Source organism: Chelonia mydas, chromosome 21 (assembly GCF_015237465.2).
Source record: "Chelonia mydas isolate rCheMyd1 chromosome 21, rCheMyd1.pri.v2, whole genome shotgun sequence".
NCBI classification, from domain to species: domain Eukaryota; kingdom Metazoa; phylum Chordata; order Testudines; family Cheloniidae; genus Chelonia; species Chelonia mydas.
Genome location: NC_051261.2, coordinates 12,441,141 through 12,457,826, shown reverse-complemented (window position 1 = coordinate 12,457,826; position 16,686 = coordinate 12,441,141). Strand labels below are relative to the sequence as shown.

Genomic DNA, 16,686 nt, shown 5'->3' with positions numbered 1-16,686 from the left:
GCTCCTATTGAGTCCCGCCACCGAAAGCATCTCCTGTGCCCGCCTTCATTGGCCCAGGCTACAAGTGTCACAACCGGATCCCCGGCCTGTTAACTCAGCCGATCAAATCCTATTCCTCATGCCCCTCTTATTGGAGCTGGTCTCTGACAGAAGCATATGAATACCAAAAGAACACATATTAACCCTGTGCTTGCTGCTCGAGTGTCCCAGCTATATCCAGATGCAAGGCACTTGCTGCGCTGAAGACCATACCAGGTAGATGGTGTCGTGCTTCTGGGTATGCTCAGCACATCCAAGCAAAAGGCACCTGCTGTGATGCTGAATATCCCAGGCATGCCTGGGCAAAGACACAGAGTTGTGCTTCTAAATGTACCAGACATGCCTGGGCAGAAGGTACCTGAATGCACCGGGCCTTGCAGTGCAGAGCTCTGTTGCATCGTCTTGCATGTGGTCTATGGATGCCCGTAGAAATTCCACTCACAGAACCTATGCAGAATACACTGCCAAGGTCTGCAGTGCAAATCACCGGGGACATTTTCCCATCCGTTGCACCGTTACCTTCCTGCTGAGTTGGGGTACTATACCGGGCGGCTAGGACATTCCACACTAGTGAATAAAACCCAGGCCATAACAATCAGCCTCACCAACCCTAACCAAGCGGAGCACTAGCTCCTGGGAGAAGGTAGAATGTGGAGCTGCTTCTCCATTGTGTCATTAGTTTGGGACCCAGCCTTCAAGCCCTGTTTGAAACAGGAGTTGGCGCATTTTCCGCAATGGAGACCGGTGCCTTGAGCAGCGCCAGTTTACACCAGCGGGGAGTTTGGCCCCAGGGATTGCTCAGTTCATTATTTACAGGTTTCCACGTATCCAGCTGGCAAATCTAACACTCTCCTGCTGGCTCCTTTGTGGGTGCCTGAATTGGCCTCCTCTTCTCTCCTCCAAGCTCGAGACCCAATTCCACAGCCTCAGCACCAAGCAGCACGCTGCCACCAGCGAGAACCAGAGGCTGAAAGAAAACAACCAGGACCTGGAGAACCAGCTGCAGCAAATCCACATTCAGCTCCAGGAGACCCAAGGGCATCTGGGTGCTATGAGGGGCAGGGTATCTCAGCCGCACAGCGAGGAAGGGAGGTAAGTACTCCTCAGTCACGTTCATGGGTGGTATCGTTCCCTCTGGGACACATGCCAAGAGAAAAGTAGCTTACTTATCCTGTGGCTAAGCTGAGGTTCATCCTCTCCTATGAAGGTTCTCCCAGTGCTGGAGTAACTTGAATCCCCTTCTCTCTTGAATGAGAGTCATTTCCACCTGACCACTGCTTGGGAGCTCACAAGAAAAGAAGTTTGTGGGTCTCAGTCCATACCCTAGGGGACAGGTCTCTACAGCATCAAGGGAGGCAGTGTTTCCTAGTGGATAAAGCCCTGGACTGGGACTCAGGAGACCTGGGTTCTATTCCTGGCTCTGCCACTGGTTTACTAGGTGGCCTTGGGCAAGTCATTTCACCTCCACATGCCTCAGTTTCCACATCTGTAAAAGGGGGATAATGATACTGACCTCCTCTGTAAAACTCTTTGAGATCTGTGGGTGAAAACTGCTATATAAGAGCTAGGTATTACCATAGTCATCATCACAAAACTAATTAGCTGCCTTTGGGACAGGGTCAGCAGAGAGGCTAAGGTCTGAACAGACTTTCAGATCACATCTGAGGCAGGACCCAGTGTGTGGGGAAGACGGTTGCCTAGCTGCTGTCCAGGCTGTTACCTGCCCGTGGAGAGAGCACTTTACCGTCCAGGGCTGTCCCCTCTCATCAGCTTGAATTCATATCATACGTTCTACATAACAACAGCCACTCTTCAAATACATCCCTCTTCCTTTCTGCACCGTCTTCTCAGCCATGTGCTGTGAGCCGATCTCATCCCATCACAGGATCAGAACTGCCGCCAATGTGGACAGAAGCACCCTGTGGCAGAGGGCTCAGAGTGCAGAAACAGCAGGGGTGTGAAAAGGCTCAGGCCTAGGAGCGGTACATTGTAAATCTCGCCACCGTCTGAGTGTAGAAAAGAAACTTTTAATAAAAGGAGGGAAGTAACTTGGCATTAATTTGGGAAAACACTGCAAAGAGGGTTCATAAACATAAACCATGAGTAAAGACCCACCTCAAGTAGATTGGGCAGTGTCCTTTTCCACTCAGGTTCTTAAGTCCAGCAACCCAAAAGTCCCCTTCACATGCCCGACCCGTCTATGCACCCCACTCACAGTTGCTGCCCCTGGTCAGTGCAGACCCAGAGTTCAGAGGTGCAACTGCAGAGTTCACCCCCCACCCTGCGTGGGGGGTAAAGCTGGGGGGTAAGAGGCATCTTACTCACTTATCATGTATGCTAATGCAGCAATAAAAACAATTGCACCTGGCTTGAGGGATTATTGTTTAGTCCCTTGTGCACTGGCTGAGATTAAAAGAAGAGTAAATGGCGCAAACCACTGATAAAGAAGCCTATCAGTAAAACATGATGAGGGCTTGATGCAAAGGTAAAACAGCAGATTTACAATGGAAAAGGAACCCCTAGATATTGAACCCGGCCCTGGCTGCTGCTGGCTTCACCTGGCAGAAGGGTTCCATACAAGCGCTGCATCCCTGCTCTCTGCTGTATTTCACAGCACTGGGATAGTCCGTAGAGCTTGGTGCAATATAGTGTGTTTGCGTGTCCCATTATGGTCTTATTTTCTCTCTCCTGTACATAGCACGTGCCATTGTATATTATTTTGCAGGGCGCCGTACGGTATTTCATTTGCTTCTGATTCGGGACACAGGACACGAGTGATCTCCACAGAAGAAGACCCCTTCACAGAGTTCATGAAAAAGGGAGAGGCGTTCTTCCAGCAGGAATATTCGGGCCAAAGCTCTTTGCTCAGCGAACTGAACGATGCAATAGCAGCTCTGGACAATGTGTCTGAACCACAAGTACCAGGGACAGATGACCTACTGCATGGGGATGCTTCTTTACACTCAGCCAGACAAGGTGGGGATTCGAAGCAAAGAATCAAGCAGGTCAGAGATTCGGAGCATCAGGTGCTCTCAAGAAATGACAATGAATCTAAGGCCCTGTCCGAGGCACTTTCAGTCCTTTCCACCAATCAGGCTACGTCACAAGGAGAGGCTCTTAAACAGGGACCAACTCAAGCAGAACCGCATGCACAGGATGCGAAGCAGGCTCCGGCCTCTGAGCCAGCAACGCACAATGAGGCTCCAAACCTAACGAAGAAAGAGGTTGTTTATGCAGAGCTGCAGCCCCCTGCTGTTTCAGAGCCGGCAAGGCAAGCCACCATTCCCAAGCAGAACCCACCAGAGGGAGGTGTTCTCCTGCCAAGTGTATCACAGCCTGGCATTACAGAGCAGGCGGCGCCAGATGAAATACAGAAGTGGGTACCAATGAAGAGAGATGTGGTCCTTGCAGATGTGTGGCCACCTGCTGTTTTTGAGCAGGCACTGCTGAAGGAAAAGCCTCCAGAAATGAAAGCGCCGGAGAAGAAGACATTTGAGCAGAGAGAGCCACCAAAACAGGAGACACCACCAACTTATCTCCCTCATGTGGGAACCCTGCACAAGGAAGGTGTAGAAAATGAACAAGGACGAGCCCTTCTCAGAGCCAGCCAGCTGGGGGATACGCCCCAGGCCAAGACGCAGCCCCAAAGCACTGAGAAACCGGAGGCGACCCGGGCAGAAGAGACAAGAGGAGACATGGATATTTTTCAACAAGAGGAGACGCAAGCAAGCAGCGTGAAGGCGAACGAGGATGCAATCCCCAAACTGGGAGGCCAAGGATATCAAGGTAATGTGACACCAGAGCAGCCAGGTGGAACTGCTAAAGGCACCACGGAGACCTGCACTGATCCAGACCATCTTTATAACGTGTTGTTTGTGGGGGACTCAAACGTTGGCAAAACATCGTTTCTGTACCGGTTACATGAGGATTCCTTCAACCCAAGCCTAACTGCTACTATAGGTAAGAATCCCACAGCTTCCATTAAGCATAAATACAGTCCCATAGGGACATAGGACTTGCCCTGCCAAATCAAACCAATGATGGATTAAGTCAGGCCTCTTGCCTCCAGGAGTGGCCAATCATTGATGCTTGAGAGGAAGGTGAGAGACACACCTCCACATATTTAAGATGGATTTGTATAGCTATACCTTGAGCTTGGGCACGTTACCAGTCTCACGCCCCAATCCCACAGTCTGATCTGTGCATGGGCTCCCATTGGGGGGAGGGATAGCTCAGGGGTTTGAGCATTGGCCTGCTCAACCCAGGGTTGTGAGTTCAATCCTTGAGGGGGCCATTTAGGGAACTGGGGCAAAAATTGGGGATTGGTCCTGCTTTGAGCAGGGGGTGGAACTAGATGACCTCCTAAGGTCCATTCCAACCCTGATATTCTATGATTCACTAGGATGCTGCAGCAGCAAGGGGCTGGCTATGTTGACTGGACTACAGGATTGGTGATAAACATTAAATACAGCACCCGGCCCATTGTACTGTGTGTACAGGGGGGCAATGGAGCAGAAATTCTCCCTGGTCGATGCACCAGTTAGCAGAACATGCCCAACTGTTACTCTTATTAGTCATCATAAAACTAACCAGACTTTTTTAAAACCCAGCCACTATTCTGGGATTTTAAACTGAGAAGAGATTATTTTGATCATCTAGTCTGGCCATAGAGTGTCTCCCTATCACTCCTGCCCCATGTCCATATCTCATGGTTGAATTCTACCGCATTACAAATGTCCTGTGTGCCCTAGGAATGGATTATCGGGTCAAAAACCTTTTTGTGGACAACAAGTGCTTTGCTCTACGCCTATGGGACACGGCTGGTCAAGAAAGGTAAGGCACAGTGCTGTATATACAAAAAAGAATGCGTACAGGGAAATACATGTCTTTGGAAATCCACATAAATATATGCTCACACAAGACGTTTGAAAGGATAAAGTCAAGATGAAGAATAAACATCCAAGCTCATTTGGGCAGGACTGAATTTAGGGAGACCTTTAGTCCCCAGGGCTGTCAGTAGGGCCCCTCTCATAAGTGCTGAAGGCCAAACCTAGGTACCACTCAACTCAAGGCAAACTCCCGCCGATTTCAGACAGGCCAGGATTTTACCCTAAATTCACTAATATATGTGTGTATTTACTACATATGCATATGTGTGTGCATCGTGTTTATCTACTTTGTGGGTATATGTATTTGTAAACATATACACATAATAAGAAGTGTGTGTATTTACTCTGTATATATATGTATATACATAGACACATACATAATTCTGTGTGTTTATATGTATATGGGATAAGTATTTCCTCTGTGTGTGTATATGGTATACACACAATATAATGTGTGTTTATTTACTCTATGCATATAAACATACACACATACCTATAATCACCTGTTATCTATCTATAAACACATCCACTTGCACACACAGTTAAGGCTCTGCAAAACTGTAATAAATTTTGAAATTTATCTCTGCTGAAGCTTTGCAAACCCCGCCCCCCTCCCATATTCTCCCCCAGTTTCACTTGTCCGTCAAACTTTGCAAAATGGTGTCTTTGCTTCACACCCTTGCAGAAGGGAATATTTGCATATTTTTGCACATTTGAATTTTCAGTTTTGTTACCATGGTTTTGCACAACCCCTACCTGAAACACGCTTTGTATGTACTTGGGTTTTTTTTTTTAAACCCTCTGGATTGCTGTTAAAAATGATGCAAAAAGAGTATGTACATAAGTGTAAAAAGCAAAAGTGCTTTCTGACAGGTACCACAGCATCACCAAGCAGTTCTTCCGAAAAGCTGACGGAGTGGTGTTGATGTATGATGTCACTTCAGAATACTCCTTCGCAGACGTGCGGTACTGGCTGAGTTGTATCCAGGTAGGTATAATGGGTGAAATCCTGGCTCCACTGAAGGTAATGCCTCAGTTTCCCAGCTGTTCAACGGGAGAGGGAGGGTTGTAAGGCTAAATTAATTAGTGCAAGAGGCTCTGAGATCTTTAAATGCTATATTCTTAAAAAGAAACACGTAGTCATTTTAGAAGACAAGGCCAAATTCTGCCCTGACCTAAACCTCATCAACTGTACTCAGCCAGGCCGTTTGGGGGCAGAAACAGGGCAGAATTGGGCCGCCTATATTTTATTAATCATGTTTAGGATGAATATATTGGTCCAAGTAAATAGTCAAGAGAGGAACAAGGGCATTGGTACTGGAGCTATTCGTTTTTTGAAAAAGACATAAGCAACCCATGTACTTGATGAAAAATGCCATGAAGGTTTATCAGGCCTCAGTATCATTACCAAGACAGATTCACCCATGATGTAATCCCCATCAAACATACTGGAACGACATAAGGAATGAATTTGACCTATGTCTTATGCTAAGCTAGGAATGTGGATGGAAGAAACATTTGTGAATGTCATTGTATGCAGCTGTATCCGGCCAGATCCTCAGATGGTTTAAATTGGTGTAACTCCATTAAGTCAGTGGAGCCACACTGATTTACATTAGTCTGCATCTGGCCACATGAGGTTTGGGATTTGCAGTAGCAAGTAACTGAAGGGTGGCAGGGTCTTTCTTTGGTGTCATAATAATACTAGCTCTTATATAGCACTTTTCATCCACAGATGACAAAGTGCTTTACATAGGAATTCAGTATTATTATCCCCATTTTACAGATGAGGAAACTGAGGCACAGAGAGGGGAAAAGGTCTCCCAGCAAGCCAAAGCCTGGAATAGAACCCAGGTCTCTTGAGTCTCAGTACAGAGCTCTAGCCACTAAGCGAAACTGTTACATCAATATGGGCCAAATTTTGCCCTTGACCACACACCCACAGTTCCCACTGAAGTCGCTGCAGGCACCTACATAAATATGAGGGCCAAATTGGCCTTATCTCTTACGGAGATGATGCAGTGGCTGCCAAGATGGGTGCTTTAAGAATTCCCTGTAGAACTACATCACTAACACCCTTATTCTTGTGTAGGGAAAAGTCTCATGGGTTCTTTAATAACCATGAAGGGTCACAGCCTTGATTTTGCATCTCATCCATGCGCTGGCTATAATTGGAGCAGGTGGAAGCTTTTCAGATTTTTTTTTTTTTTTCAATTGGCCACTGGCATTGGCCACTGTTTAAGACAGGATACTGGGAGCTTTGGCCTGACCCAGTGTGGCTGTTCTTATGTTAATTAATAGCATTTATTCTATCATTAATTTATTTATTTTGCAATAAAAGTTCGTTTTTCCATATTTTGCACAATATTTTCCTGATGTTGTTTACTGAAAACATTGTCAAAATGGCTGTCAAGTCTTTTTTGTTTTGATTTGGGGGAACTGAAGGATTTTGAAAATGATTTCCGTAGTGATTTTTTATTTAAAAAACTGCAAAAAAAATATTTTTTTTTAAAGAAAATGGATCAGCTTTGAACCCTGAGGAATGGAAACAAAGGCAGTTTTTTCGTTAAATTTTTTAATTAATTTTTCAACCTACTCTGGAGTCGGCTGAAACTATTGCAACAAACTTCCAAGGGAAGTGGCGGATTCTCCGTCTTTCCGTGGCTTCAAACCAAGACCAGACGCCTTTCTGGAAGAGAGGCTCTATCATGTAAACCCAAACCCCGATGGACCAAATCCATGCCGGTCAGTGGGGTTAGGCTAGTCTTTGCCCTGATGTGTTCAGAAGCTATGTAGGGTTATGATTTGAAGAAACTGCAGATCCCATTATGGTCAATGGCAAAACTCCCACTGACTTCACTGGGGCCAGGATTTCACCCCACCTGTCCTGCTTCACAGGAAGGAGCAGGAGATGGAATTGTCATCCTTCTACTTGGTAACAAATCAGACTGTGCAGCAGAAAGACAGGTATCTACTGAAGAGGGTGGACGCTTGGCTAAGGTATGTGCACAGATCTATTGGAGTTTGCCATCAGTTTAAATTCTTTCACCATCCTTAGTTGGGAGGCGGTTTAAAAGAATAAAGCAAAACCAAGGCTTTAATTAAGCCATGATGACTGACAGGATAGGCATTTCCTTCCATTAATGACTGGTGTGGGAGTTGACGACCTGAGGCAAAGCAGAAAGCCCCGAACTCATCAGCTGGTCATTAATTGCCAGGAAATGACCACAGAACCATATTTTGCTTTCTTGCACCCGCCCGCTCCTTGTGTTTTTTGTCTTCTCCTGCTGCCCTTGTTTTAACTTAGACTGTGATCCGGCAAGCTATTCCCTGGCCCTCCTGCACTGAACTCCAGCAGAACAGGTTACAGGATCAGGGCCTCAGGCTGTAAGGTTTTTGAGGCAGCGAATCTGGCTCAGATCCTCAAAGGTATTTAGGTGTGTATTTCCCAATGATTTCAGTGGGAGTTAGGCTCCTGCATTGAGGATCTGGGCCTATCTGTACGGTAACATGCAGGCACCTCTCCAGCACTATGTAAATAATAAAAGCATAAAGCAATTAGAAAAGGAGTACTTGTGGCACCTTAGAGACTAACCAGTTTATTTGAGCATGAGCTTTCGTGAGCTACAGCTCACTTCATCGGATGCATAGCATATCGTGGAAACTGCAGAAGACATTATATACACACAGAGACCATGAAACAAAACTTCCTCCCACCCCACTCTCCTGCTGGTAATAGCTTATCTAAAGTGATCATCAAGTAGAGCCATTTCCAGCACAAATCCAGGTTTTCTCACCCTTCCCCCCCCCCCCCCTCCCACACACATACAAACTCACTCTCCTGCTGGTAATAGCCCATCCCTCTTTGAAACCTCTCTTTATAATGCGTATGATAATCAAGGTGGGTCATTTCCAGCACTAATCCAGGTTTTCTCACCCCCCCCCACACCCCCCTCCAAAAACCACACACACAAACTCACTCTCCTGCTGGCAATAGCTCATCTTACAATGTGCACAGCAATAATCCAAGTTTAACCAGAACATCTTGGGGGGGGGGGTTGTAGGAAAAAAACAAGGGGAGATAGGCTACCTTGCATAATGACTTAGCCACTCCCAGTCTCTATTCAAGCCCAAATTAATAGTATCCAATTTGCAAATGAATTCCAATTCAGCAGTTTCTCGCTGGAGTCTGGATTTGAAGTTTTTTTGCTTTAAGATAGCGACCCTCATGTCTGTGATTGCGTGACCAGAGAGATTGAAGTGTTCTCCGACTGGTTTATGAATGTTATAATTCTTGACATCTGATTTGTGTCCATTTATTCTTTTACGTAGAGACTGTCCAGTTTGACCAATGTACATGGCAGAGGGGCATTGCTGGCACATGATGGCATATATCACATTGGTGGATGTGCAGGTGAACGAGCCTCTGATAGTGTGGCTGATGTTGTTAGGCCCTGTGATGGTGTCCCCTGAATAGATATGTGGGCACAGTTGGCAACGGGCTTTGTTGCAAGGATAGGTTCCTGGGTTAGTGGTTCTGTTGTGTGGTATGTGGTTGTTGGTGAGTATTCGCTTCAGGTTGGGGGGCTGTCTGTAGGCAAGGACTGGCCTTTCTACCAAGATTTGTGAGAGTGTTGGGTCATCCTTCAGGATAGGTTGTAGATCCTTAATAATGCGTTGGAGGGGTTTTAGTTGGGGGCTGAAGGTGACGGCTAGTGGCGTTCTGTTATTTTCTTTGTTAGGCCTGTCCTGTAGTAGGTGACTTCTGGGAACTCTTCTGGCTCTATCAATCTGTTTCTTCATTTCCGCAGGTGGGTATTGTAGTTGTAAGAATGCTTGATAGAGATCTTGTAGGTGTTTGTCTCTGTCTGAGGGGTTGGAGCAAATGCGGTTGTATCGCAGAGCTTGGCTGTAGACGATGGATCGTGTGGTGTGGTCAGGGTGAAAGCTGGAGGCATGTAGGTAGGAATAGCGGTCAGTAGGTTTCCGGTATAGGGTGGTGTTGATGCGACCATCGTTTATTAGCACTGTAGTGTCCAGGAAGTGGATCTCTTGTGTGGACTGGACCAGGCTGAGGTTGATGGTGGGATGGAAATTGTTGAAATCGTGGTGGAATTCCTCAAGGGCTTCTTTTCCATGGGTCCAGATGATGAAGATGTCATCAATATAGCGCAAGTAAAGTAGGGGCGTTAGGGGACGAGAGCTGAGGAAGCGTTGTTCTAAATCAGCCATACAAATGTTGGCATACTGTGGGGCCATGCGGGTACCCATAGCAGTGCCGCTGATCTGAAGGTATACATTGTCCCCAAATGTAAAATAGTTATGGGTAAGGACAAAGTCACAAAGTTCAGCCACCAGGTTAGCCGTGACATTATCGGGGATAATGTTCTTGATGGCTTGTAGTCCATCTTTGTGTGGAATGTTGGTGTAGAGGGCTTCTACATCCATAGTGGCCAGGATGGTGTTATCAGGAAGATCACCAATGGATTGTAGTTTCCTCAGGAAGTCAGTGGTGTCTCGAAGGTAGCTGGGAGTGCTGATAGCGTAGGGCCTGAGGAGTGAGTCTACATAGCCGGACAATCCTGCTGTCAGGGTGCCAATGCCTGAGATGATGGGGCGCCCAGGATTTCCATAAACCTACTGACCGCTATTCCTACCTACATGCCTCCAGCTTTCACCCTGACCACACCACACGATCCATCGTCTACAGCCAAGCTCTGCGATACAACCGCATTTGCTCCAACCCCTCAGACAGAGACAAACACCTACAAGATCTCTATCAAGCATTCTTACAACTACAATACCCACCTGCGGAAGTGAAGAAACAGATTGATAGAGCCAGAAGAGTTCCCAGAAGTCACCTACTACAGGACAGGCCTAACAAAGAAAATAACAGAACGCCACTAGCCGTCACCTTCAGCCCCCAACTAAAACCCCTCCAACGCATTATTAAGGATCTACAACCTATCCTGAAGGATGACCCAACACTCTCACAAATCTTGGTAGAAAGGCCAGTCCTTGCCTACAGACAGCCCCCCAACCTGAAGCGAATACTCACCAACAACCACATACCACACAACAGAACCACTAACCCAGGAACCTATCCTTGCAACAAAGCCCGTTGCCAACTGTGCCCACATATCTATTCAGGGGACACCATCACAGGGCCTAACAACATCAGCCACACTATCAGAGGCTCGTTCACCTGCACATCCACCAATGTGATATATGCCATCATGTGCCAGCAATGCCCCTCTGCCATGTACATTGGTCAAACTGGACAGTCTCTACGTAAAAGAATAAATGGACACAAATCAGATGTCAAGAATTATAACATTCATAAACCAGTCGGAGAACACTTCAATCTCTCTGGTCACGCAATCACAGACATGAGGGTCGCTATCTTAAAGCAAAAAAACTTCAAATCCAGACTCCAACGAGAAACTGCTGAATTGGAATTCATTTGCAAATTGGATACTATTAATTTGGGCTTGAATAGAGACTGGGAGTGGCTAAGTCATTATGCAAGGTAGCCTATCTCCCCTTGTTTTTTTCCTACAACCCCCCCCCCCCCAAGACGTTCTGGTTAAACTTGGATTATTGCTGTGCACATTGTAAGATGAGCTATTGCCAGCAGGAGAGTGAGTTTGTGTGTGTGGTTTTTGGAGGGGGGTGTGGGGGGGGGTGAGAAAACCTGGATTAGTGCTGGAAATGACCCACCTTGATTATCATGCGCATTATAAAGAGAGGTTTCAAAGAGGGATGGGCTATTACCAGCAGGAGAGTGAGTTTGTATGTGTGTGTGGGGGAGGGGGGGGAAGGGTGAGAAAACCTGGATTTGTGCTGGAAATGGCTCTACTTGATGATCACTTTAGATAAGCTATTACCAGCAGGAGAGTGGGGTGGGAGGAAGTTTTGTTTCATGGTCTCTGTGTGTATATAATGTCTTCTGCAGTTTCCACGATATGCTATGCATCCGATGAAGTGAGCTGTAGCTCACGAAAGCTCATGCTCAAATAAACTGGTTAGTCTCTAAGGTGCCACAAGTACTCCTTTTCTTTTTACGAATACAGACTAACACGGCTGTTACTCTGAAATAAAGCAATTACTGACTCATCCCTTTTGAAAGATGCTTTATGTGTCCAAGCACTGATTCTTGTAATGGTCTGTTAGACAGACAAGTATCGTCCTCCCCATTTTACAGAACCCAGGACAGAGAGAGATGAAGTGACTTCCCCAAGGACACACGGCAAGTCACTAGCAGAGCCAGAAAGAGAACATTCTAGCTGCCAACTCTGTGTTCAATCCATTAGGCAATGCTGCCTCTGTGTATGTCTACAGCATGCCAGGATTTCTCTTGCTGTTAAAGACTAGCACTGGATTTCATTCTCAACATTCCTATAACTTAATAATTACAATGCACAATTTTATTCACATATGAATTCTGTGCCTTAGCAGCAAGGACACCCTCTGGGCTATGCATTTCCAACAGATCACCACCTTTCCTCGCGTAATTACTCCCTCGTGCTTTGTTTTCCCAATCCTACACAAACCATGATATCATTGCTCCAAATGCACCAACTCCCCCATCTTTTGTTGTTTGAGGATTATCTGGGAAAAATCACAATACTTGCGCTCGACCTGTTTTAAATCTATGCAATCTCTGGCTTGAACCTACCAAACAGTTCTGGAAGGGACTGCATTTATGTGCGCCCTCTTGTGTCTTCCAGGAGTGTGAGCTCTTGTTTTATGAATGCAGTGCTGCGTCAGGCCACAAAGTCTCCGAATCCATGATTGACTTAGCCAGGTGAGCAGTGTGCCGTGGGATTGTTGACTGTTCTGAATTAATGGCTTGGGTCCCGATTTCCACTGCTCTTCTTCAGCTTTGCATGCTGACATGACCCCTGCAGCTGAAAGCTGTATATCTCCGTGCTCCATAGATAATGTACGCAGCTCCTATGTGCCCATCCAGGGCCTGTCCAAACTGGAGCTACACCAGTTTACCACAGCTGAGGATCCAGCCAAAGGTGCAAAGATCAGAGTCTTGTTCTAGCTGAGACAGGTTCTTATACTGTGCAGTATCAGAGCACTTTCCAGTCGTGTATTAAGCAACGTGACTAACATCAGTCACTTGTTTGTTCTCTCATCCTCTCCCCAAGCAGAGAAGCACGTGCAGTGGCATGGCTTGTTTTGGCAGGGGGAGTTGTTTTTTCCTTAAGTATATATGTTGATCTGTGTTTATGTTGGAGAAGATAAACTCAGAGAAGTGCACCTTGCACTTGGTGTGGAAGGTAGCGAGGTTTGTGATGGTATTTAGTTCATAGGGGAGTTCATTCCACCCTCCTGGCCCACCCTCTGATAAAGTTTCGTCTCCCACATAAATGGCCCTAAATGGATTCTTCACTGCAATGTCAGGATGCACCTCAAACATTCAGCCCTGTAAAAGTGGGTTAAAAAAACTATCAGGAGTATGTTTTTGTGCCTAGAACAGATTGTTGGAAGGAAGAATGGAAAAGGGCATACCAGGCCCAGATCCACTTACACTTTATGTTCCCCCACTAAAAACATCCAATGTGACTTCCAGATGCTGCCAATCCAATCCCTTCTCCCAGTCACAGAATAACACAACCTGAGGGCACCAAGGACCTTAACTATTTCTCCTTCTCCTGGGGTGCTGTGCAGACAGTAGGTAGCTAGCTGGAAGCAACAAGCCAGGCATCATTCTACCTGCTGGTTTTTTTTTTTTCTTTGTTTTATTCATATCTGATGTAATGGCTAAACCACACAAAACTAATTAACAGATCAGACACACTGTCAACCGAGTGAATCGCAAAACTGACAATGCTTACCATACTTAATGCCCATATCCAAATAAAGACAGATTTTTATACAATACTTAGCACTTCCAGGGTGTTTTATAACCCAATTCATCCTTACAACATTGTTGTGAGGTAGGTTATGGGTTTTTTTAGATAGATATTTACCGTTTTGCCTGGAGACCGCTCGCAACCTGGGCTCCAGTCCTCAGGATGTTGCTTAACTCCCCTATGGGTTGACTGACGTAAGCAGGTTTGTTTTGACTGTGGCTTGATTGAGGTTGGAATTTTCAATGGAGCCTAAAGGAATAGGTGCCCAAATTCCATTGAATTGCTGTGGGAGTTAGGCATGCAACTCTTTTCAGACCCTTTGAACACCCCAGCCCTACCCTTTACTAGAGCTTTCCACCACAGATGATGATGTAGATTCCAAACAGCAGAGCAATTACCTGGCTAATTTGTTTCATGTTTATCCTGCCAGGTCACTGAAAACTCAGGAAGACAGATTAAAAGCTGAGGTGGTGGAGGTACCAGTGCCACCGAAGAAGAAAAGAGGTTGTTGCAGATGATTAAGAAACTCGGTGCTTTGATTAAAATATACAGCCTGAAAGCATAAAAATGGCCCTCTCTTAACCTTCATCTCTGCTCCTCAGGTCTGACTCGACAGGTTCCCCTTCAGCGTTGCAGAACAAACGCCATTATGAGGGCGTGAGTCGCAATCTGTCTCATTCGTAGCGAATCTATTTCTCTGATTGCCTATCCCCACAGTGTGTCTGGGCCTACAACATGAGTGGGCAGACGTTATTTCTTTCGCTCAGAGATCAGACCTGTGCTCCTCACTGCTGCCACTGATGCAAGAAGCAGAAAGAGCCCCGCTGGATTTTCAGATCTCAGAGTGAGTTTTGCAGCCAGCAGACAGAAAAATCCTCTCGGAGGGTGACATTCACTCTTGTGCAGAGGGCCTGCACAAGGCCTATGAATGTATCGCAGGAGATCTCACAATTGGGTTTAAGTGGTGCAGGCGCCTCTGCACAGTGGTGAATTTCACTCAGAATGTGTAAACTGAGAAAATCTGATCCAGATTCAATTCAGAAAGAATACACAATATGCCTCAATCTCATTTTTACAGTCATTTTTCCGATTGCACTTTATAAAGTATGTCATCAGTTTTAAGTGTCTTCATGTTTATAATATCTAGCTTTGCCCCTGCCTACATCTCATATTGTACTACATCAGTAGTCAATAAAGGATCCCTACAAAAATGGCTACTAAAATTGTAATTAAAAAAAACAACGGAGGGTACTTTGAGCAATGGAACAACCTCCAGGGTAATGGATTGTTGCACTAGAACAGAGGTTCTCAAACTGTGGTCCGCAGACCACCAGTGGTCCGCGAGCTCCATTCAGGTGGTCCACAGATAGTTCCCTCTAAGGTATATGCCTGGGTGGCCGTACACAAGAGAATGAAGGGCCACCCACCTAATTAGTGGAGCCGTGCAGGGGTGGCTACACTAATTAGGTGCCTGGACCCTGGAGAAGATGCACATGTAAGGTGAGGTGGTGGCCTTGGGAGGAATAAGGGGTAGGTGGGAGGAGGCAGTGGGGTGAGAAGGGGGGAGGGAATTTGGGATGTGCGGGGCTGCAGTGGCCAGAGAAAGAGGCGACTTTCCCCAGCTCCAGGGCTGTGGCTGCCAGGGAGAAACCCCCCTCCTTCCCAGCCCCAGCTCGCGGGCTGTTGCAGCAGGGGAGCAAGGGAGAGACCTCCCTCCTTCCCCCCAGCCCCAGCTTGGGAGCTGCTGCAGTGAGGGAGAGAGGGAGAGACCCTCTCTCCTTCCCAGCCCAGCTTAGTGGCTGCTGCAGCGGGGGAGACCCCCGCTCCTTCCCAGCCCCAGCTCGGGGACTGCCGCAGCAGGGGAGAGAGGGCACATCCATCACATTAGAAAGGTAAGACTACTGGTATTAAAATGTGAGTTGTGTGCTTTTATTTGTAGAACAAAAAAAGTTATTTATTATTATGTTTTTTTTTAATATAGTGCTTTTATCCAAAGCACTTTACAATAGTTAGCTAACGGTACAAACAATATTTGGAAAGATCATTAAGAGGTCCACCGAGACCCTCGGCAATTTTCAAGTGGTCCGCGAAAAAGAAAGTTTGAGAACCACTGCCTTAGAACAATGCTGGGTATGGGGAAAGCAAGGTTTTGCAAGCTTTTTACAAATGCAATTGCTTTTTTTTTAAAGTGCATTTTGTGCTTATTAACTTGGGACTGACACAAGCACCAGAAATATTAGTATTCCGATTTAAATTACAGTTTAATCTACAATTATCATGTAGATAATTGTGCTTTTGAGATCTAAGGATGCAAACAGTTAAGGCCCAGATCCTAGCTCAGAATCATGTGCCTACATACCTTTGCAGATCTGGGTCTAAGTGTATAAGAGCTAAGTTTTATTGTAGAGCAGCTTTAAATATTGCTGGGGGATTTGTGTAACCTCTAGCACTTCAGTGGGATTTATTTAAATATTTTTGTTTAAAAATCTCAGTGTATCAGACTTGGAGACAACAGCTTGGATGGGTTTGGGGCCAATTATTATCATCATCAGTGTTATTTAACATTTATATCCCAGAGGCCTCAGCCAAGCCGGGGCCCCCATTTTGCCAAGTGCTGTCCAAACGTAGAGACATGATGAGTCTCTACACTATAAATAAAAGCGTATTTTAACTTATTTACGGTTCTGCTTCTTTTTTATTTGTGTGTGTTATTCATAATGCTATCACACAAATTGGTGATGTCAGTTCTGTGCAAAGCTACTGAAATGTAGTGAAGGGAGCTGGGACTCTTTCACAGAAAGGCAGAGGGTGTTTAGGGATCTAACAGAATGGAATTGTCCATTTGTTGCTTACAGTTGGGGAAAAGGACCAATATAGTTACATTACAGGAC

The 16,686-nt window shown here is 46.0% G+C and overlaps 1 protein-coding gene across 1 annotated transcript in view; it reads left to right on the top strand.

The window, feature by feature from the left end:
* The window catches only part of RAB44 (RAB44, member RAS oncogene family), a 30,811-nt gene extending 14,341 nt beyond the window's left edge, over positions 1-16,470 (top strand). The window contains exons 8-14 of the mRNA XM_037885398.2: positions 944-1,131; positions 2,765-3,999; positions 4,791-4,872; positions 5,802-5,916; positions 7,827-7,928; positions 12,659-12,735; positions 14,226-16,470. Of these exons, the coding sequence (XP_037741326.1) occupies positions 944-1,131; positions 2,765-3,999; positions 4,791-4,872; positions 5,802-5,916; positions 7,827-7,928; positions 12,659-12,735; positions 14,226-14,313 (1,887 nt within the window). The 3' untranslated portion in view covers positions 14,314-16,470. The remainder of the gene's footprint in view (positions 1-943; positions 1,132-2,764; positions 4,000-4,790; positions 4,873-5,801; positions 5,917-7,826; positions 7,929-12,658; positions 12,736-14,225) is intronic.
* Positions 16,471-16,686: the final 216 nt, after the last annotated feature.